The sequence below is a fragment of the Equus caballus genome, chromosome 29, assembly GCF_041296265.1.
Source record: "Equus caballus isolate H_3958 breed thoroughbred chromosome 29, TB-T2T, whole genome shotgun sequence".
Classification (NCBI taxonomy): domain Eukaryota; kingdom Metazoa; phylum Chordata; class Mammalia; order Perissodactyla; family Equidae; genus Equus; species Equus caballus.
Window position 1 is genome coordinate 37,798,535 of NC_091712.1, and position 21,655 is coordinate 37,820,189.

At 41.9% G+C, this 21,655-nt stretch overlaps 1 protein-coding gene across 1 annotated transcript in view; it reads left to right on the forward strand.

Moving 5' to 3' along the window:
* ITIH5 (inter-alpha-trypsin inhibitor heavy chain 5) overlaps positions 1-21,655 on the forward strand; it is an 85,452-nt gene that overhangs the window by 9,749 nt on the left and 54,048 nt on the right. The window contains exons 2-5 of the mRNA XM_023632266.2: positions 743-787; positions 13,612-13,775; positions 14,669-14,770; positions 17,520-17,770. Coding sequence (XP_023488034.2) covers positions 743-787; positions 13,612-13,775; positions 14,669-14,770; positions 17,520-17,770 — 562 coding nt within the window. The remainder of the gene's footprint in view (positions 1-742; positions 788-13,611; positions 13,776-14,668; positions 14,771-17,519; positions 17,771-21,655) is intronic.

Below are 21,655 nucleotides of genomic sequence, written 5' to 3' on the forward strand. Positions count from 1 at the left end.
ATGATAATGGTCTACTTTCACTTTTTTGCATGTGGCTGTCCAGTTTTCCCAACACCATTTATTGAAGAGCCTTTCCCAGAAAGGATGATTTTTTTCCTCACAACAATAGCAGTTAACATTCCTCTTATTTAAACAGTGACTTGCCGTGAGTAATGTTCAACAGCCAGCTAGGACTTTAGTCCACACTGCCTGGTTGATCGACATGATTTTTCAAAATGAGGATTTTATCACCTTCCCTTCACCTCCTCTGCACATGGGAAAGTATAGCATGTAGCATATCATCAGAAAAAATACAGTAGTAAAATTCAAGGTAAGTTATTTTGCTTCCAGAGTTTTCTGGAGTTTTGAGTTGAATAATTGAGCCCATCAGAATAAGGCTGAACGTGTTTATCATTGTAATAGACACAATAGCAAAGAGTTGATTTTCAAGCCCAAAATAAAATGAAAAACAGAATACAAATATTGTAGTGAACTCTTTGTTTTTCTTATTGCACCCAGGCCCCTCTAACAGATTTAGGAACACTCAGATCATGAGGTAGTGTGCCATTGTGGGTTAAGAAGTCAGCCAGGTCCAGGAGGGATGAATTCTAATTCTGGCCTGCAAGCTTCCTGATTCAAGGTCAAAACTGCTTTTCAGGCTGGATAGCCCTTTTTGTGAATCTGAATTTATTTTAACCCCCTCATGTAACTCCTTTAAGAATGACCTCACAATCATTTTTCATGACTCTTCTCTTTTTTATAGGTTGGAGTCAGGGTCCCGAGGCAACTCAGGCTGTTGCAAAGACTGGTATGTATATTCATGGTTACCTCTTAAAAGTCTGTTCCCTCTGTCAACTTAAAAACCACACTTGCCTGTTATTTTTTCCTCCAAATGAAATTATTTGGGAATAGTCAAAAGAATGGCAGTTTGGGACATGCATGCTGTGGGGAACCATAAGCAAACCCAGCAAACAAAGGAGCGGAGCTGCTTTTACAGAGAAAAAGGGGGAATGGGGGGGGCTGCTCTAAAGGAAAGTCCGTTGGGGGAAGAGTAACAGTTCAGGGTGGCAACGGCTTCTCATTGGCTGAACTGTGATGTTTCTCATTGGCTGAGCTGTGGTGTCTCTCATTGGCTGAGCTGCTGTGTTTCTCATTGGCTAGACTGCTGCATTTCTCATTGGCTGAGCTGCAGCATTTCTCATTGCTGAGCTGCAGCATTTCTCATTGGCTGGGCTGTTGCAGGCAAGGGAGAGAAATCTTCCTTCAGTAGTAAAGTAGTTGTGCTTCTTGTCAAAGATGCCAGACTCCCTCTCCTCCTGTTTGGTGTAATTAACAATGTGTGATCGGACCTGAGAGCTCCCTCTAGAGGCCCTCCTAACTCTGATTTAGCTAAAGTTTCTTTTATTAATTTCCACACTTCACTTATTCTGTGTATCTTGAACCAGGCGCTAGTTTTGCTTGCGACTCCCCCAAAGCTTATGAAGTTGCTTGTAGAAGAATTTTAATATGAAACAGCATAGCTTTGATAAGACTTCTTTAAGTGGATTTTTCTTTCTGGGAAAAGACCTCATTATTTTAGTAGGAATTCAAGGACAAAGTATGGAGTTTCAAAGTCCTTCTTTAAAAAAACCAAAAAACCTAAATTAACTTTTACTGTTTTATGACATGCTTACACAAGAAATAAAGACTTTTTTTTGTTCTGAAGTGAACAACTAAAGCAAGCAAAGAATTCACATTTGTAAATTAAAGCTTCGTGGGAGGCACGTTGGACAAAGCTCTCAATGCATGTAGGAGGCTAACAGATGGAGCTTGGGCAAACGTTCTGGAACTCTGAGAGCTGATGTGAAACCATCTCAGTTCTTCCTTACTACTGTGTGTACAATGACGTATCAGAATGTGGGGACATGCCTTCAGGCTCTGGGGTGTGGCTTCCCAAGCATTTCCTCAAGGGTGACGGGTTTATCCAAGGCCTCCTTACACCTGGTGGGTGTTTGAGTCAATTCTAGCTTTATCATGACCAGTGTCACAATCATGACCACCTTTGTTTGGACCAAGACTTTGCGTTCCTGTCATTTCTGCTTGGTTAGAATTGGTAAGAGGTGGTAGAACCAAGATCTGAGTCCCAACACTCTGATTCTGAGTCTGTGCTCTTAACGAATACACCAAACTGCCTTCTCAATTCTATTTCTATTTCTTATTATTTTAGCTCAGCCATACGTCACCTGGCCTTGCTCTATCCATTCTTTTAGATCATGAAAAGTATTCCGTGTTGTTGGCACACCATAATTTATTAAGCATTCTACTATTGATGAGCTTTCAATTTGTTTCCATTTCTTTTTTGCCCCTGTAAATAATGCTGCAAAAAACATTTTGTTTATTCCATCATATGGGTGCTTTTGATTCTGTGGCCTAGATTTTCAGTAGCAGGATTGCTGGATCCAAGTGCATAGACATTTTACATTTTGATAGATGTTGTCAGACTCCTTTTGAATGCTGTTACTCCTAATACTATCTGTATATATTCCATGTCTGTCAGCAGTGATGAATATGCACATTTCTGCCAGGAAGGATATGATTACTCTTTTTGATTTGTCAGTCTCTTAGATATAAAGTACATTTTGTTGTTCCTTTAACTTGCATTTCCTTGACTATGTATGAGTTTGGACTTTTTTTTATATATTTATCGGCCATTCAGAGTAGTTCTTCTGTGAATTATTGTTTTTTAAGGTCTGGTGCCCATTTTTCTGTCGTGTTTTTTATCACCTAATTGTCAATGGGTCAGAGATCTTTGTGTGTTATAGATATTCTGTCTTCTGAATTGGAAGAGTTTGCTCCTAAATCTGTTGTTTGTCTACTTACTTTGTTTATGGTGTATTTGCCGTATAAAAGTTTCAAGTGCCTGGGGCCGGCCCGGTGGTGCAGCAGTTAAGTGTGCACATTCTGCTTTGGCAGCCCGGGGTTCACCAGTTTGGATCCCGGGTGCGGACATGGCACCGCTTGCTGAGCCATGCTGTGGTAGGAGTCCCACGTATAAAGTAGAGGAAGATGGGCACGGATGTTAGCTCAGGGCCACGCTTCCTCAGCTAAAAGAGGAGGATTGGCAGCAATTAGCTCAGGGCTAATGTTCCTCAAAAAAAAAAAGAAGTTTTAAGTTCCTAAGTAATAAATAAATAAGTAAATAAATTAAAAAATGTATCTTTTCGTTACAGCCTCTGAGTTTTCATTCTTGGTTACAAAGATTTTCTTGACCCTTTGGCTTATACTGTTTATGTGATTACTTAGATTTTCTTAGAAATCTCTTTGAATTTTAAAAGTCTTACTTTTACATGTATTAGGCTTTTTTAACATGAACTTTGTTTAGCCATCCAACTGGTACCAGAATGCTCTTTCCAGCAGTAGGCCTGTGCTTTGCTTTCTTTTGCAAATGTCTTCAATGACTCATATCATCTGTAGGATTAACTCCAAGACACAGCCCCTGCCCTCGGGAGGTGAGATGACGACAGGCAATTGTTTTAGGAAAACCAAGCCAGCATCTCTTAAGCACTATGGAGACTCAGACACAAAGATAACCTTGCTGTTCAAAATATAACATTTTTGTATATGTGACACCAGAGAGCTTCATAAAAAGAGCATGTAATTAATTCAGAATTGTAACAGCTATTCTAAAATTTATAGGGGCCAGTCCTATGGCCAAGTGGTTAAGTTTGTACACTCTGCTTCAGCGGCCCAGGGTTTCGCCACTTCGGATCCTGGGCACGGACCTAGCACCGCTCATCAAGCCTTGCTGTGGATGCATCCCACATGGTAGAACCAGAGGGACCTGCAACAAGAATATGCAACTGTGTACTGGGGGGCTTTGGGGAGAAGAAGAAGAAGGAAAAAAAAGATTGGCAACAGATGTTAGCTCAGGTGCCAATCTTTAATAAATAAATATATAAAATTTATAGGCAGGATTTGTTTTAAGCAGATGTGGTAGGCCACGTAGATGTGGAAGTGAGCTTCATGAAGGAAGAAGTTTATACTCACAGATCCCTAGGGATGGGGTGCGTGGCTCACCATGCAGGGCCTCTTGGGGAAGCACCTGGGTTGGTGAGGAGGCAGAATGAGCAGAGAGGAAGGCACGGCCCAGAGCCTTTATTGGGCTTTAGTGGAAGGAACTGGCGAGTCAGGTTAGGTTTGCTGAGTGAGCTTAGGATTGGATAGCTTGAATGATTTTGGCAGGCTCTGGGCTGTAATAGTGGTCCCTGGTTGTTTGGTACCTGGCCCCAGTGTGATTTAGGATAGGGGAACATTGACCAGGTGTGTGGCAATTTGAGAGTGCGGGCTCTGGGCTGGTTGACTGTGTATCACAAGTGTGCTTACTGGTTTGTTTGCTATCTCTAGAAACAGCCAGCCCCAGGAGGGGCAGTCTCTGCAGGATCAAGGCCTCAAATGCCAGAGCATCCAGAATAGAGAGAGAAAGAAAATATAGTCAGTACAGCAGGCAGGGTTATATATGCACATATCTCCCTACTCCCAACTCTGACCATCATGGTTTGTCCTTTTTAGGAGGTGTGTAGAGTGGAGTTTTTTCCTACTCCTAGGTGATCATTGCATTTTATGTTTCCTGTCTTCTAAATGTAGTGAAATATTGCTAAGTGGAACATACTAGCGCAAATGGGGGATTCAGAGCTGATGCCACCCTTCCATCTGTGGAGGGGTTAGATTATTTCCTCAAGGAGGTGAACACAGTACTCAGGATGTGCCTTGTCTGGAGGTCTTCTCTTCCTGTGATAGCAACATGGGCCATGTTGTTTTTCTCAGAAAGGAGACGCAATAAGGTTTAGCAGAGATCTCTGGACCCAGAGTCAGCCAACTGCCAAGCAACATCCTTCTCCTTTATAAAGTGATGGGGAGCCAAGTTCGATGATTTCTAAGGTTCTCCGTCATCTCCAAAATTACTTCTTCTAACGGTCACCACATTATTCTTCTAATAGACCGGAATAAAACAGCAAAAGGTTAATCTTCTGGGAAGAGGCCTGGGTTCTGGCAAATGCCGTTGCAAACATTTCTCAGTTACATTTCATCGCAAACATTCTTCATTACATTTCCAGATGGCATCTTGGGTAATTCAGGACATCCTCTGGGTGGCTTGATTTTAAATGACTCAGATGAGTCACAGAGAAACCTCTGGTCCCTTGAGCAGCTAATTAAGACACTCCCCGCCTCAAACTGCTTCTCCATCTGCTGAGCCTTTGTAGGAAAAATAATGAAGAATTTATTGTCACAGAAGACTTGATCTTTGCCCCTGTTTTCCAGTTGACATCCCCAAACAACATAATGAATTAAATATAAATATAGAAAGCATGTTGGATTTTTAAGAAGTGTACACTGGGAAAAATTGAGGCAACCTTTTATATCCTTCCTTCTATGACACATTTTCATGGAGCTCTGCCATCGCAAGCTCTGTGCTTGGCTTTTGGGCTTGTTCATTTCCTGACAATTTTGGGTACCTGTCCAATAGTCTTCTCACAACGCACGGTCTTTCTAATTAAACTGCTTGCTCTATTCCTTGTTCCAGGTGTGTGATATGGTTCCTTCCAGCTTCCATGTCTTTTATGTTTTTAGCGTGTCCCTTTTGTTCTCTTTCACCACATACAAATTCTACATCTATTTAAAAACTATTTCTGACCTTTAGACCTCACTGATTTCCCTTTCTTTGGAAAACTGAAAAGTCTTATAGTCAGTAAGTAAAAAAAAGAAATATACGTCTATGCTGTTAGTGCTGTGAAGTGGATTCTGACTCCTAGCCACCCCGTGGACAGCAGAGCGGAACCCTGCCCGATCTTTTTGCACCATCCTCTCATCTTCTGGTGCTGTATCAGCCAACGCTCTGCTGCTGTTCATAGGGTTTTCATAGCCAGTCTTTTTGGGAAGTGGGTGGCTGAGTCCTTCTTTCTAGTGCTGGAGCTCCGCTGAAACCTATCCACCGTAGGTGACCCTGCTGGTATGTGAAATCCCTGTGGCAGAGCTTTCAGCATCACAGGAACACACAGCTGCCACAGTGTGACAACCGACAGATGGGTGGTGTGGTTCCCTGGGAAATGAACCTGGGCTGTGGCGGCAATCTTAACCACTAGACCACCAGGGCTGGCTATATATATATATATATATATATATATATATACACACATATATATACACACACACATATACGTGTGTGTGTGTGTATGTATGTACAGATACACACATATATATCCCCTATCCCCTATATCTTCCTATGTTGCTTTATATTTTTTGCACTTTATCCCTAATGTGGTCGTAAGTGCCTTGAAACAAGGAACCATGTGTAACATTTCTTTCCAATCCTTTATAGAATTTAGTCTATTGTAGTGCTTAGTAAATACTAATTTATTACCATTTCCTTTTTTAGGATATATATTTTTCTTTAATTGTTCAAGATTCAGAAAATTCAATTCAATTCCATAAATGTTTTTGAGTTTCACTCTATGCTGAGAGCTGTGGGTGACAAACAAAGGGGAACAAGCCATGGGCCCTGTTCCCCACGTGTTGGCAGCCTCGTAGGGGAGAGGTCCTGGGTGGGTCCCTTGGGCAGAGGGGTATGGATTTGCACATGACTGATTTTGGTGCATGGTGGACCGAGAGAGCTGTAACAGAAAGGCAAGTGCCGTGATGTATAAGTGGATCAGGGGCTCCTCTGGGAAACAGTAACTGGGCAGAAGCAGGCACCCTAAAATAGTTTCTTAAAACTTTTACAAGCCTGTCTCTTGGGCCCATAAACTATTTTTCCTCTTCTTGGTGTAATGTTGTGGAAAATTCTGCTACATCCTTAACCTTAATTTAAGGCCAAAGAAGATACCATGGTAGTTAAGTTTAGTATTTTGTCAATGTTGTCTAATTTTCTCATTTAAGTTCAATAAAATTATAATTGATAATTGTCTCACAAATCAGAACAAATCAACATGGCATTGAAAATAGTCTCAAGGGTATCAAATGAAGAAGATTTTTTTTTTTTTTTGCTGAGGAAGATTCTCCCTGAGCTAACATCCACTGCCAGTCTTCCTCTTTTTGTATGTGAGCTGCCACCACAGCATGGCTACTGACAGATGAGCAGTGTAGGTCTGCACCCGGGAACCGAACCCAGGCTGCCGAAGCAGAGTGTGCCGAACTTAACCACTAGGCCCCTGGGGCAGGCTCTGAAGAAGATTTTTAATGATTTTTAAAATAGTCCAAGTCAAGGACCCTCTACTGAAGGAGCTAAATTTTATTTGGAATGCTATGCCCAGAGAGCTGTACACTTCATTTATCTAAGAGGTAAACTTAAGTTTTTCCCCTACTAGTACTCTAGTTTTATGTGAAAGACTTAAGTGATAAGTTGATGGGGAGAATTTTTGGAAATGTCAGAATATGACGACCATGCAGAATGGATTCAGCTTAATGTCCTATGTCTTGAATACTTAGAATTTAATGGATGAGAACTGGGCTTCCCAGGCAACTTTTGAATCAACAGCAAAGACTGAATTATGTTTAGTGTGCTTTTGGAGGTCTATGATTTATTGGCTGTGTCACAACTGTCACTGTGGAAAGCCTTGAACGGCCAGGCTGCCTCTGGAATCCTTTTTGAAAGAGGCAGGGCTGGAAGTCAGGGACTCCCGATTCCACACGGGATTGACTTACTTCCTACCTGTGTGACCTGGGGCAAGAAAACTGCTTTGACCTACCTTGGTAAAGCGGGGAATTGCACTTGAGAGTCTCTTCTTTATATCTTGTCTTTACAATTTATACTGTAACTTCTTCCACTAGGATTTCAAGGGTATTTCTGATATGCAGAAGTCTAGTTCACAAAACAAAATGCATAGAGATCGGAAATAGCATGGAGATTGAAATAACTAACAAAATGGCTAAGTCCAGCTCCAGTGCAACTTATGCTAAAGTCGGACTGCGAATTCAAATGTCTAAAGGGACTAGGCAGCTGTTCCAGCTTCTATTGCCATATAAAATCCTTCCCCCAAACTCAGTGGCTTAAAGCAGGAAGTATTTTATTATTATGCCATTTGTAGGGCAGGCGTTTGGGCAGGGCTCAGCTGAGTGATTCTTCTGGCCACATAGTGTTGATGGAGGTCGCTCAGTGGTGTTCAGCTGGCAGATGGGCTGACTATGACTTCACTCATGCATTGGGTCCTTGACGGGAATGCCTGCAGCTGAGCTCTCTGCCACAACCACCTACAATGCCTCCAAATGGCCTCTCCACCATGATAGTCTCAGTCAAACATGGTGACTGAGGGCCTCCAGAGAGAGTGCTCCGAGAGACCCAGATGGAAGTGATGAGGCTTCTGGTGAGCTGGCCTTGGAGTCCCAGAACATCACTTCCAGTGGGTTCTATAGGTGAAGCAGGTCACTAAGGCCCTAATTCAAAGAGAAATGAGTTAAACTCCACCTTTCAATGGCAGGGGAAGCAAAGAATTTGTGGCCATTTAAAAAAATGTATTATTTTTTCTTTCAACTTTTTGTTCTTCTAGTAAAATATGCATAACATAAAATTTACCTTCTTAACATTTTAAAGTGTACAGTTCAGTGGCATCGAGTACATTCACACTGTTCTGCCACCATCACCACCATCCATCTCCAGAACTCTGTTTGTCTTGCAAAACTGAAATTCTATCCCCATTAAACAATAACTCTCCATTTCTCCCTCCCACGTACCCTGGAAACCACCACTCTTTCTATCTGTATGAATTTGATTATTCTAGGTATTTCATATAAGTGGAATCATAGAGTATTTTTCCTTTTGTCATCAGTTTATTTTACTTAGCATAATGTCCTCATAGTTATCCATGTGGGAGCATGTGTCAGAATTTCCTTCCCTTTTAAGACAATAATATTCCCTTGTATGTATAGACCATATTTTGTTTATCCATTCATCCATCTGTGGATACTTGGGTTGCTTCCATGTTTCAGCTGTTGTGAAAAATGCTGCTATGAATTTAGGTGTACACATCGTGGCCATTTTTAATCTAGTAGAACAGGAATGAAATGAATGGAATAGGCTGGGAATCAGAAAAATTCCAGTGAAAATGGCTACGTACTCTCAGTCTTAATGTCAGTGAGACAACTGGACTTGGGAGGGCCTGGGGCACTGGAGGTATGGGACGTGGGTCTGATCGACAGTGACAGCCACCATTAGTGCCAGCAGCCTATGGTCATGTGGGAATGTGCAGCCAGATTCGGCCCACTTTGTTTTTCAAGAGAACTGGGCATTATGGATTTTTATGGAACTCTCCTAATTTTTAAACGTTGTCACCTAAACTTGAAAAATTTAAAAAGATTGTGCAAGTCAAATAAAAATGTCTGTGGGCTGTTTAATTTGGGATCTCTTCAGTGACATGGGAATCAGTAAAGATATGTGAATGACTGATCTCAGGGCCTTATCTGTTTAAATAGCGTAGACTGGGGATCAGCAAACTTTTTCTTAAAAGAGCAGGTAGTAAATATTTTATGCTTTGCAGTCCGTACAGCCTCTGTTGCAATTAGATAACTACTCAACTACTCTGCGTTGTAGCAGGAAAGTAGCCACAGACAATATGTAAATGAATTTATGTTCCAATAAAACTCTATGTACAAAACTACCTACCATAGTTTGCCCACCCCTTGTATAGATGAATTGGAGAACAAGGGGCATCTGAAGAGAGTTTCAAATAATGAAAAATAATTATAAAGAGTTGATGGATGATAGAGGACTTGTTAATTCATTTGTGAAAAGAAACACTATGCAGCTGTTAAAAAAAGAATGAGCTAGATCTGTTGGTACAAAGGCAGATTGCATTTTCCAAAGATGGCGGCACTTTGATACTCCACTCCTCCCATTGGCACAGGGTGTGTGTGCTCTGCTTTTGAAAATGAGTGTGATTTTGTGACTGGATGAGTAGAGTATGGTAGAAGTGATGCTATGTGACTTTCAAGGTTGGGTATAAAAGGGGCTGTGGCTTCCACCTCTCTGTGGGGAAATATGACCTTGGGAAGTCTCTAGCTACCACGGAATCAGGCCGATGGACTGGTGTGTGAGCTAGCCCATGCTGTGAGTTAGCCTGAACTTGCCCATGTGGAAGGACCACACAGAGGGGCCCTGGGACAACATGACCTAGAGAGATGCCAGCCGGCCCTGAGCAGCTTCAGCGACCCACTGTTCCAGTGGCAGGCGCCCTCTGACTGCAAATGAGTGAGGTCCCCCAGCCAAGCTCTTCTAGAATTTCTAACCTCATGAGAGAAAAATACCATGATCACTGTTGTTTTAAACCACTAAGTTTTAGAGTGATTCGTTATGCAGCACTAGATAACTGGAACATGCGCAGATAAAGAAAGATGAACACACTGTATCATTAGGTGAAATGAAAGCAGATCAATACAGTACGTATTCATGGAAGGATATACCGCAAAATGTTATGTGTTCCCTCTGGCAAATGGAACTGAGGGTCGGCAATAGGAGGGAGACTCTTACTTTTTATTTTATATTCTGGGTAATTTGAAGTTTTTACCATGTGCGTATGATGATTTTTTAAAAACTAGTGTAAATTTTAAATAAAGCAGAGAGTGATAGGTAGCATTTTCTGGGTTCACAGGATTTTTTAAAAACATCGATTCCTCTTTATTTCCCAATGCATCTGTAGACATTAGAGTTGTGTGCAATTGTATTTTAGACTTTCACAAATTCACATAAGTATAGCTGTGAGCCATGTGACGTCCAGCAGCTCAGATTTTGAGATATAAGTATTGGTTTAAGCATGGATAATTTTAGGGAGAAAACCTATGTCCAGAAATAACGTAAGTCAAAGTAAAACACTTCATCTCAATTCATGCTTTTATGCATCTTAGAGTTCCTGTTTTGAAAGATGATGAGATACAGTTTTAATTAGGAAAAACTCCAACACTTTGTTGTGCTATTAAGATCATTATCATTACTGTCCCCAGCCTAATCCTCATTGTCTTTACTGAAACATGTTGAATGTTTTTAATGAGATCCTTTAACAGAAGCCTTTGGTTAAACCACATCTGGAATCTCTTTTTAATCCATATCGCTCCTGGGGAGAGAGACAGATTCTGTCCTAAAGAGACTAGATTTTCATAATGAATATTCTCCCAATCATTTATTTCTGAATTCAGGAATAATTCCCCAAAACCCAAGGGTTTTACTCCTTATATTTGGCTTTGCCTTAGATGCTTGGATCTCAGAAGTGGATGTAATTTTAGTGATTTACTCAAGCCCTTTCATTTCATAGATGAGGAAGTCCGTGAAGAGGGCTACCTCATTATATTTCTTTGAAACAGTGGTTCTTAAACTTGAGTGGACATCAGAATCAGTTGGAGGGCCTGTTAGAACGTAGATTGCTGGCCCCATCCCGAGTTTCTGATTCTGTAAGTCTGGAATGGAGTCTGAGATTCTGCATTTCTAACAAGTTTCTGGGCTGGTCCGGGGACCACACTTTGAGAACCACTACTCTGAAATGATTCCTTCTCAGACCAAATTGGAGAACTTTTTTTCCTCTTGTAGGTGAAGGTCTTTCAAATACCTTTAGATTTTTTTTCTACTTGATCATCACTTCACTAACTCGATAGGCTTGTCTCTTTCAGACATTCTAAGGAAGATACACATTCCCTTAACATTTTTCCTATACCTTTTCACATTTGTTTTTATCCCTTCGAGTCACCGAGACTGGAAGTTCAGCCACACTTATGAATGATCCCCAGACCTCTGTGCCCAGCACTCGGCCGTTCTCTGGCCCTGCTTGTGTGTTTGGCTCTGCTCTTCGCAGCCCACTCTCTTGTGAGTGGTGCATGTGTTCTCAGAAATGCTTTGTTGTGAAGGAGTCTCGGTCCCATGTCTCTAATACATCATATAAAAGATCTCTTCAACTTCTTCTGGTTGCTGGGAAGAGCATGATTCGACTCAAACGTTTAACTAGAACAACTCTTAAATCCAAAGGTTCAAGATCACCTTTGTCTATCACGGGAGCTATAAGCCTTGGTATCAACAGGCCAGCACCTTCTATCTATTTTGAGAACTATCTTAGAACTCTAAAGAACTTAAAAAGCAGATGAAGGTTGAATAAAACATCAACAGTAGGACGATCCCAACAGGTGACACTAGAGTCCTATAAGGTTAACCTGGTTCCATTCAGCGTTTGTTGAGAGCCTGCTGTGTGCTAAAGACTGTGCTGGGTTTGAGTGCATCAAGATGAGGAAGGCATGTCCACAGAGAGCCGCCAGCCAGCCCAGCTTGATGGCGGTGAGGGTGGACTTTGGAGCAAACGGCAGTGAGTTCCCATTCCATTAATGCCGGCCTGGGCCAAGAACCTTGCTACACCTGACTTCCTTTCATCTATGAAATGGGAATAAAAGCATCTACTTCACGTCTGTCCCAAGACACTAATGGCATAACGCCTTGTCTTAGTCAGCTAGGACTGCCATCACAGAACACTACAGACAGTGTGGCTTACAAGACAGAAATTTACTTTCTCACTGTTCTGGAGGCTGGGAATTCTAAGATCAAGATCCAGCAGGGTTCATTTTCTGGTGAGGACTCTTCCTGGCTCACGGGTGACCGTGTTCTAGCTCACATGGCCTTTTCTCTGCGTACATGCATGGAGAGCAAGAGTGAGCTCTCTCGTGTCTCCTCTTATAAGGGCACTAATCCCATCAGGAAGGCCCCACCCTCATGACCTCATCTACCCCTAATCACTTCTAGAGGCCCCACCTCCAAACGCCACCACATTTGCAGTTAGGGGTTCAACATATGACCTTTAGGGGACACAAACATCCAGTCTGTAACATCCCTGTAGCATCTTAGTTCTCAGCCAGTTCCTGGAGTCGGAGAATCATTCTGTTAACAGAGACTTTCCTCATTAGTGTTTCCTTGCTTCTTCAGCTTCTGTTACCAGCTGTCATTAATGTAACACTGTTGTGAAGGCTAGAAAAAACACTGAATAGTTTTAACCCGCTTTTAACTTTGTGCCATCTAGCTACTGCCCTTATCCAAGGTTTTGGGGTAAATTTGGTTAGTATAGATTTTACTTTTTCTGAGTTCTAATTCCCCAGACAACTTTCCTGAGCTCAGTATTGATTCTCATTTTACAGTTATGTGATTGTTGTCCAAATGGGAAAGCCCCAGAGTATAGTCTCTAAGTGGATATTGAAATTAATTTGGAAATAGGAGAATTTCTTTAGACGTGCTCTGATGTTTTGATCAATTCAGTGGTCTTATAAATGTGATCTAAAAGTTTATAACAGAAAAGTATTATATCCATTACTTCTAAAATTCCAACCATTTACTAAGCTATTTAAGCAATGTATATTTTTTGTTAAATTGGAAATCTTCACTGTGTCCATTTGTTAAAGTTGGGTTAAGGATCTGCTTCTATGTCATGAACTGATTGTTCAACCATGGTTGTTTCACAAGTGGAGGGAGTAAAAAGTGGGAAAATCGGGACAAGACCAAGAAAGAAGAAAGGAATCACGAGCCAAGGGCTCCCGAGTTGAAGGTCATTTCTGTTATGGGAAAAAAGACTCACACCTACCCCAGGATGGCTGAATCGTGCTTTCCTGCATCACTGAAAATACTGTGTGTTTTACTTCCAACAGAAAGCCAAACCCTTGATGACAGAGTTCTCAGTGAAGTCTACCATTATTTCTCGTTATGCCTTCACTACGGTTTCCTGCAGAATGCTGAACAGAGCGTCTGAGGACCAGGAAATTGTGTTTCAGATGCAGATTCCAGCCGCCGCTTTCATCACCAACTTCACTATGTAGGTGACACACTGGTCAGAGACCCTGGAATGAAGATTTCTGTGTGGGGTGGTCCGGGTGAGCCTGAGATGATGTGTGGTCCACAGCCCTTTCGCTCTGAGAATTTATATCCCAGGGGATGGTATATGGGTCAGAAGGTTGATTCCTTCCCTCCCTTCTTTCCTCCTGTCCATTATCTCTTCTTTCCTTCCATTCTTCTCTCCTTCCCTCCTTCCTTCCGTTGCCCCTTTGTTGCCTCCAACAAATGAGCACCCCCTCTGGGCCAGGCACTCTTCACATGATTGGTCTACTTCTATGACAAAGACAGTGTTCATCTGCTCTAGAAATTCTAGTGGGAGAAACATTAAATAAGTAAACAAATCAGTAAGCGAGATGACTTCGGACAGTCGCGGATGCTATAAAGATGGCAAGTAGGATTGAGAGAGGCTCATTTAGGTAGGAACACCAGGGAGGCGGCTCAGAGGAGGCAGTGTTTAAGTTGAGAGCTGAAAGATGAGACAGCATGAAAGCTTGGATATACTAGATAGAGTATATTTTCTTCTTCTGAACTAAGAGGTAAAGATATGCAAAATCGGTGTTTGGGTTTTATTTTGGGTGTGGGCAAGATTCAAGTTGGTGAATCCTCATGGAAGTTTGTTTGAGCAGACCTTTGGATTTATTCCTGCAGTATCACAGAGGAACCGTGGGTTGGGTCTCACCATTTGGACCTGTTGAAAATTGCGCTAGAATGAAATGAGTGACTCAAAGGTAGTGCCCTGTTGTGGAGTGCATTCTTTCAGCATATCCAAGAGGCAAATAAAAATATTTTCTAGGGTTGCCATGGTTATGATATCTGTGTTTGAATTTGTCTTGGAACTGCGAGCTGGTAACACAGCTGTCGCTTGTGTTTCAGGCTTGTTGGAGACAAGGTGTATCAGGGAGAAATTACAGAGAAGGCAAAGAAAAATGGTGATAAGGTAAAAGAGAAAAGGAATAAAACCACAGAAGATAATGGGTAAGTGCCGCTTAGTGAAGAAATTAAAAAGGCACTTCAGCCAAGTGTCGCATTTTCTACCTCTTTGCCTAGCCATCTTGTGCTCTTCCCTTCCTTTAAGTATTTATCTCCTTTTTATTTTAATCGTAATAATAAATAACTAAATGTGCCTGGTTAACAATATAGTAGATAATAAAATATGGTTTATAATAAAAGGGACATTTACCACTCCCATTCCCCCAGTTCTCACTTCCTAGAAACATTCACTTCTAATATTTCTGTAGTTATTTTGTAGTTCCCTCCCTCACTCTAAATATGGCAATAGTCTTGCTTTTTAACAATTTCTTGATAAAAATCAGACGTTATCTGTTGATTCTCTGCTCTGAAGAAAGAGGCGTTAGCATATTTATAACACGCCCGCTTTCCCTCTGTATTCCAAATTTTTATGTTATCATTCCTTCTTCTTCCATCAATTTAAGCAGTTACACCATCTTAGATTAGCCCTACCATTTTTTTATTGTGGTAACTGGTTTATAACATTATATAAATTTCAGGTGTACATTGTTATAGATTTCGATTTCTGTGTAGATTACATCATTTTCACCACCTGAAGACGAATGACCATCCATCACCACACTCATGTGCCTAATCACCCTTTTTGCCCTCCTCCCCCTTCCCCTCTGGTAACCACCCATCCAATCTTTTTTCTGTGTGTTTGTTTGTCATCGTTTTTATCTTCTACTTATGAGTGAGATCATATGGTATTTGACTTTCTCCCTCTGACTTATTTCACTTAGCGTAATACCCTCAAGGTCCATCCATGTCGTCACAAATGGCCAGATTTCATTGTTTCTTATGGCTGAATAGTATTCCATTGTGTATAAATACCACAGCTTCTTCATCCATTTGTCCCTTGATGGGCACCTAGATTGCGTCTAAGCCCTACCATCTTAAATGGTATTTCCTCTTCTTCATTTCCCTCCACCTCTCCGTTTCCATTCTCAGTACCTGTCTGTTCTTACCTAATCATCTACTTTTGCATTGTCAGACTTATCAACATTTAAATTCTGATGTCACAATGTTTGTATTCTTTGTTTTGTCTATAAACTGAATCGAAACCTCGAAAACCAATAAATAACGTTTCTTTTTTAATGACTACATAAATAACATTAACTGCAGAGTCACCTAGTATGCTAAGATTCTGTTTCCTTCTCTACCAGCCCATTTGAAGAAAAGTGACATATTCTCTGTTTTTCCTGGAGTTTCTAATTGTCTCTTTTTTCCTTATGAGGTAAAACTTTATTTTGTCACTATTAACATCTAGCAAGTCGCATAACTCATTTGAAGTGGTGATTAAATGAACAGCTATGCCCAAGTTTCTGCAAGTGATGACATCCATGTCATTGCCAACAGCAATTGGAAAGCATCACTGACTGGGAGACTCATTCTGATTTCAGAGCTCTTAAGCGTGGAAGAATGGATGTCTCCAGATCAATGGAATACTGTCATTGCTTTGCAGCCTTGTCACATAATGTTTACTCTGGGAATTCTTTTCATTTTCTTCTGGATTGGTTTCATTACGTCTTGTATTCCATATCTTCCACTTTCTTGGTTTTCACCTTCACTTTGCCGGAGTATATTCTGAAGTAACTTCCTCAGAATGGGTGTGTGAGAGGCAGAATTTCCGAGACCTTGATTAATATTTTGACTGTGTATGGAATTTAAGATGCAGAATAATTTACCATCCATACTTGGAAACTACTGCTCCAGGGTCTTATAACATCCAGTATTACTGACGATGCATCTAATGTGGTCTAATACTATTCATTTTATGTGTTTTCTCTACCTGATGTTCTGACATTTTACAATAATGGGTTTAGGTGTCAGTCTTCTTTTGTTCATTCTGTCCACCTCTCAGTGAAACTTTCCATCTCAGTACTTGTGTCTCTTTTCAGCTCTGGGGAGAGGCGTGTAGGAATCCTATCGTCTCAGTCATTCATTCACATATGGACCTGGAGTTCTCCTCCTGGTGTTTGGTCCTCCTTCTCACACCCATCTGCGGTGTCCTGCTGAACCAGGGCCCGCATTCTCTCCGAGTCTGCATTCTCCTTTGCTCCAGTCCCTTCCTTCATAGTCTGAGCTATAGACTTCTTGCCCTACTGAAGCCCCCAAGTCTTGCAGAAATGTTTGGAAATGTCCTACACACTGATGGTTCCCCTACCAGTCTTATTCCTTGGGTTTATTCCTTTAATGGCCGATCTGCCATCTTGAATCAGTGAACCCTCACTCCATGTACTGAAAGCATTTGGAATGGCTTGTATTTCTGTATGCTTGGCAATCTTTTATTCCTTACTTTTCCCCCAAATGCATCGACCAAGCCCTACCAAGGTGTAAAATCTTAATATATTAGCTATTTTACAGTTACGTAAAATGTCAGGTTCATTTGACCATCCCTGCAAAGAGGAGAATCAATTCACGCCTTGACCCTGAAGCGCTCGTTTCCAGCAGTTGACCGAGTTCAAGGTCCCCTTTCCCCTCGGCCCCTCGGCCCCTCGAGGCTGACTCCGGGAGAGGGAGCAGTCACTAGTCTTTGAGTGCTCTACCCTCCGGCGTCTTTGACCCTTCCTACCCTTCCTCTAGTGCAGCCCTCCCTTCTCCTCTCAACACTGACTTCCATGTTTTCTTTCTAAGGACTCTCACCGAGAGTCTGGCCGGGGACCTGAGGGGACCTGGCCTTCTCCAACGCTGGGTTCCTTTTCTCTTCCTCCAGGGAGAAGGGGACAGAGACCTTCAGGGCCTCAGTAGTGATTCCCAGCAAGGACAAAGCCGTGTTCCTCCTCAGTTACGAAGAGCTCCTGCAGCGGCGGCTTGGGAAGTATGAGCACATCATCAGCGTGCGCCCCCAGCAGCTGGTGGGGAGGCTCACGGTGGAAGTGAACGTTCTAGAGAGGTCGGGCCTCGCGTCGCTGGAGGTGCTGCCACTGCACAACAGCCGGCAGAAGGGCAGCGGGAGGGGCGAAGGTGAGTGGTGCTGGCTGGGCACGCTCAGATCTGGGGTGCTGGCGCCTCTTCCAAAGAGGCCCTGAGTGTCTGCAGCAATCTGAAAGATGGCAACACGGGGTTGGCTCGGTGGCCCAGCAGTTAAATGTGCACGTTCTGCTTCGGTGGCCCAGGGTTCACTGGTTTGCATCCCAGGTGTGGACATGGCACCACTTGGCAAGCCATGCTGTGGTAGGCATGCAACATGTAAAGTAGAGGAACATGGGCACGGATGTTAGCTCAGGGCCAGTCTTCCTCAGCAAAAAGAGGAGGATTGGCAGCAGATGTGAGCTCAGGGCTAATCTTCCCCACACACAAAAAAAAGGCAACATGACAAAGACAGTCCCGGGTACAATTTTGGTTTTTTAAAGCCAGGCTCTATCAGGAGATTTAAAAATGTTGAAATCATTTGACACAGGAGTCTTGCTTCTGGAAATCTAACCTAGTGAAACAGCTAGAATAACGGGAATGTTTATGTATGATCCTGTTCAATAACATTTGTAGTAGCAAAAACATTCCGTCATCCTAAATATTCAACCCTATGGACGTGATTAGTAAAATATGGTTATAAAAACAATTCAGCATGTGACGGGGAAAAAAAAGACACAATTGTATGTACACTATAACGTTAAATATGTTAACTTTGTTAAATACGAAGATGATAAAAGTAGCAATTTATATAAAATAATCATTTTATAGGGGTGAAGGATTACTGATCGTTTTCAAAAAATCTGTTTTAAAACATTGAACATTTAACATTAACATAAACGTTTAAACAATGTGTTAGATTCTTTGTAAAATTAAATAATGAAAAATGTGCACTCTAAATTTGATTTAAGACATAGACGTTTTGGTTCATTAGCAGGACCGCTTAGTTTAGGTGTTTCTCAAGTTCTGATTTTTAAAATAGCACTCTATTTTTTGAAATGATAATGAAAAATTCAATATAACCTACTTTTAATTACTGTATTCATTTCGACTAATAGTTTATATTAAATATTCACTGCTGTTGGCCTTTATCCTAATATACCTGTAAGGCTTAATGTCGAGTTGGATAACAAGACAGATGCGTTGAAAAATTGCACCAGGATCAGAATGACAGGCTTGCAGAAAGTTGTGATGTTGAGGTCAGGGGAATGCCAAGTGGTCAGTGAATATGCAGTCTTAATTCAACCGCTGTGGTGGTGAGGAGAGGGGCCAAGAGGGCTTCTTGTGTGAGAATATTTAGGAATGAGATTGGAAGGAGAGCAGAGAAATGAGTTGACAAGTGGAATAAGAGAATGCTGTTCCTTAGCAAAGAGTAAATGGGATGGAAAACATGCTTTCCTCTCACCAGAACAGTTTAGTTAATGACTCTCGTGTGAGCAGTGGTTTCCTCTCAAAGACGGAGCGTGTCCTGGTTCTGTGGTGGACTCAGGTCTTTTGTTGTGTGTTGACTGCCAACACTGAGTTTGACATTCTCAATCCAGGTCTAATTGAAAAGGTAAAATATTGTCATGGTCTCTGACCTTCAGGAATGGCATGAGCTACCATACACCGTCCTTATGTCATGTAGGTGGCAGTGTGTATGGTGAACTGATTCTAGTTCAGTTATTAACTACGACCTTGGAAAAAATTACCCAGGCTCTGTAAGACTCAGCTTGCACATCTGCAAAACAGGGGTAATAATGAGCTCTGGGGTCATCGGGAAGTGTTAGTGTGTGTGAAGTGCCTGGCTCAAAGCAAGAGCTTAATTGTTAAGCATTGTTATTATCATTATCACCTTATATTTACTTTTTCTCTATGCAAACTTATCTCTCCTGTTAGATCCTAAGAGATTTTGAAGGCAGCTCTGTGTCTGATTAACCTTTGTCTCCTTACACTATTTGACACCATCCTTTTAAACGTTAGATAGCTAATTAAGGGGCCAGCCCCCGGACCGAGTAGTTAAGTTTACACGCTCTGCTTCAGCGGCCTGGGGTTCACCAGTTTGGATCCTGGGTGCAGAACTACGCACGGCTCATTAAGCCGTGCTGTGGCGGCATCCCACCTAGAAGAGCTAGAATGACCTACAACTAGGATATACAACTATGTACTGGGGCTTTGGGAGAAAATTAAAAAAAAGAGGAAGATTGGCAATAGATGTCAGCTCAGGGCCAATCTTCCTCACCATAAAGCATTAACAAAATCTTAAAAAAAAAAAGATAGCTAATTAAGTCTGCAAATTTGAGAAGAAAAGCAAAGAAAAAAATGCATACCCAAACTAACAATGAAGAATATTTTTAAATTTCATTTCTTTGTAATCGTAATTTAGAGGGAAATTCTCCTCTGTACAACTGTGTGAAGGAAGTATGTTTTCAGAAGGAAGATTCTTTGGGGGTTGGTAAGATCGAGAGAGGGCCGAGTGGGTCTGGGATGAATCCACGGGGCTCAGGGCTTGCGTGGAGGCCCTTGGTGGGAGGTTCTGGCAGTATTCTTGCTGCCGTAGTGAAATGTTTGTGCGTTTTGCCTAATTTTCAGAACCACTGTGACTCTTCAGAGACGTGTACGAGTTGAGGTGTATGTATGTTTGAACCGGGTATGAATTACAATTATTAGCTGAAAAGTTGCTTACTGTTTATAGTCAGGACATGAGAGAATCTCAGAGGAATTTTTCCAGACCATTGATCTCCTGGGATCTGTTTATTTTTAAGAAAATTGTTTTCCTAGCTCTCGTACCAGAGCAGATATTTTGCTCTCCAGAGCATGGAGATTTCACGAGCCGAGCCAGGATTCACTTTTTCCTCCTCATTCCCATCTGTCAGAGCTCAGCTGTTCTTGTTCCTGCAAAATGGCAGCCTCAGCAGCGAGAGGCCCAGGATGTTGCGGTTTGTCTGAACACTATTGCGTGTTTCCAGAAGAAATCCAGGGTAGAGATCAGACTGGAATCGGGCTTGCACCAGAACATGAGCTGTAATTCTGTGGATGTGGACTCCAGCCAGGACATTCCTCTGAGAGAACTGGCGGTGGTTAGAAGTCAGACTTCTGGAATTTCTCTAAGGAATGGACCCATTTGCATCTTGAGGGGAGCAATTCTAGATAAGGATGACTGTGCTAGATGCTGGACTCAACCCTTGCATATATTATCATCTCGTTCATTCTTGACAGCAACCATCCTGGGGAGCTTTCGTAAAATACTGAGAGTGTGAGTTCAAATTCCAAGTCTCTCCCTAGTTGTATAAAAACTTTAAAAAAGGCTAAAAGTAGGGGCTGGCCCCGTGGCCGAGTGGTTAAGTTCGCGCGCTCCGCTGCAGGCGGCCCAGTGTTTCGTTGGTTCGAATCCTGGGCGCGGACATGGCACTGCTCATCAGACCACGCTGAGGCAGCGTCCCACATACCACAACTAGAAGAACCCACAACGAAGAATATACAACTATGTACCAGGGGGCTTTGGGGAGAAAAAGGAAATAATAAAATCTTTAAAAAAAAAGGCTAAAAGCAATATAACCTATCTTTGCCTAATTTACTTGTCTGCTGTATCAGGATTGGGCCCGCTGCTATTGAATCATAAATTAATGGACTCCTTCTCAATGTAAGAACTAATTCCGTGAGATGGAATTCGGAAGCCAAAGCATTATACTTTCTGGATTATTAAAATAGTTAACTCATGTATCCAAAACCCATGTGACTCATGGCCATGTAACTCAAAATCCACAAGATTACAAGTTGGTAGACGGTGAAAGACAAGGCTCCCTCTCTCTTCTGCCTCCCCTCCCCGCTTCCTCTCCCCTAAGAGATTTTAATGATTTGTGGGCTCAGTGGAACAGAGTATTTGAACTTCAGACTTTGCTGGAGCGTCCTTGGGATGTGTCAGCTTCTGAAGACTTACGCCGAGATAGATTTTCCATC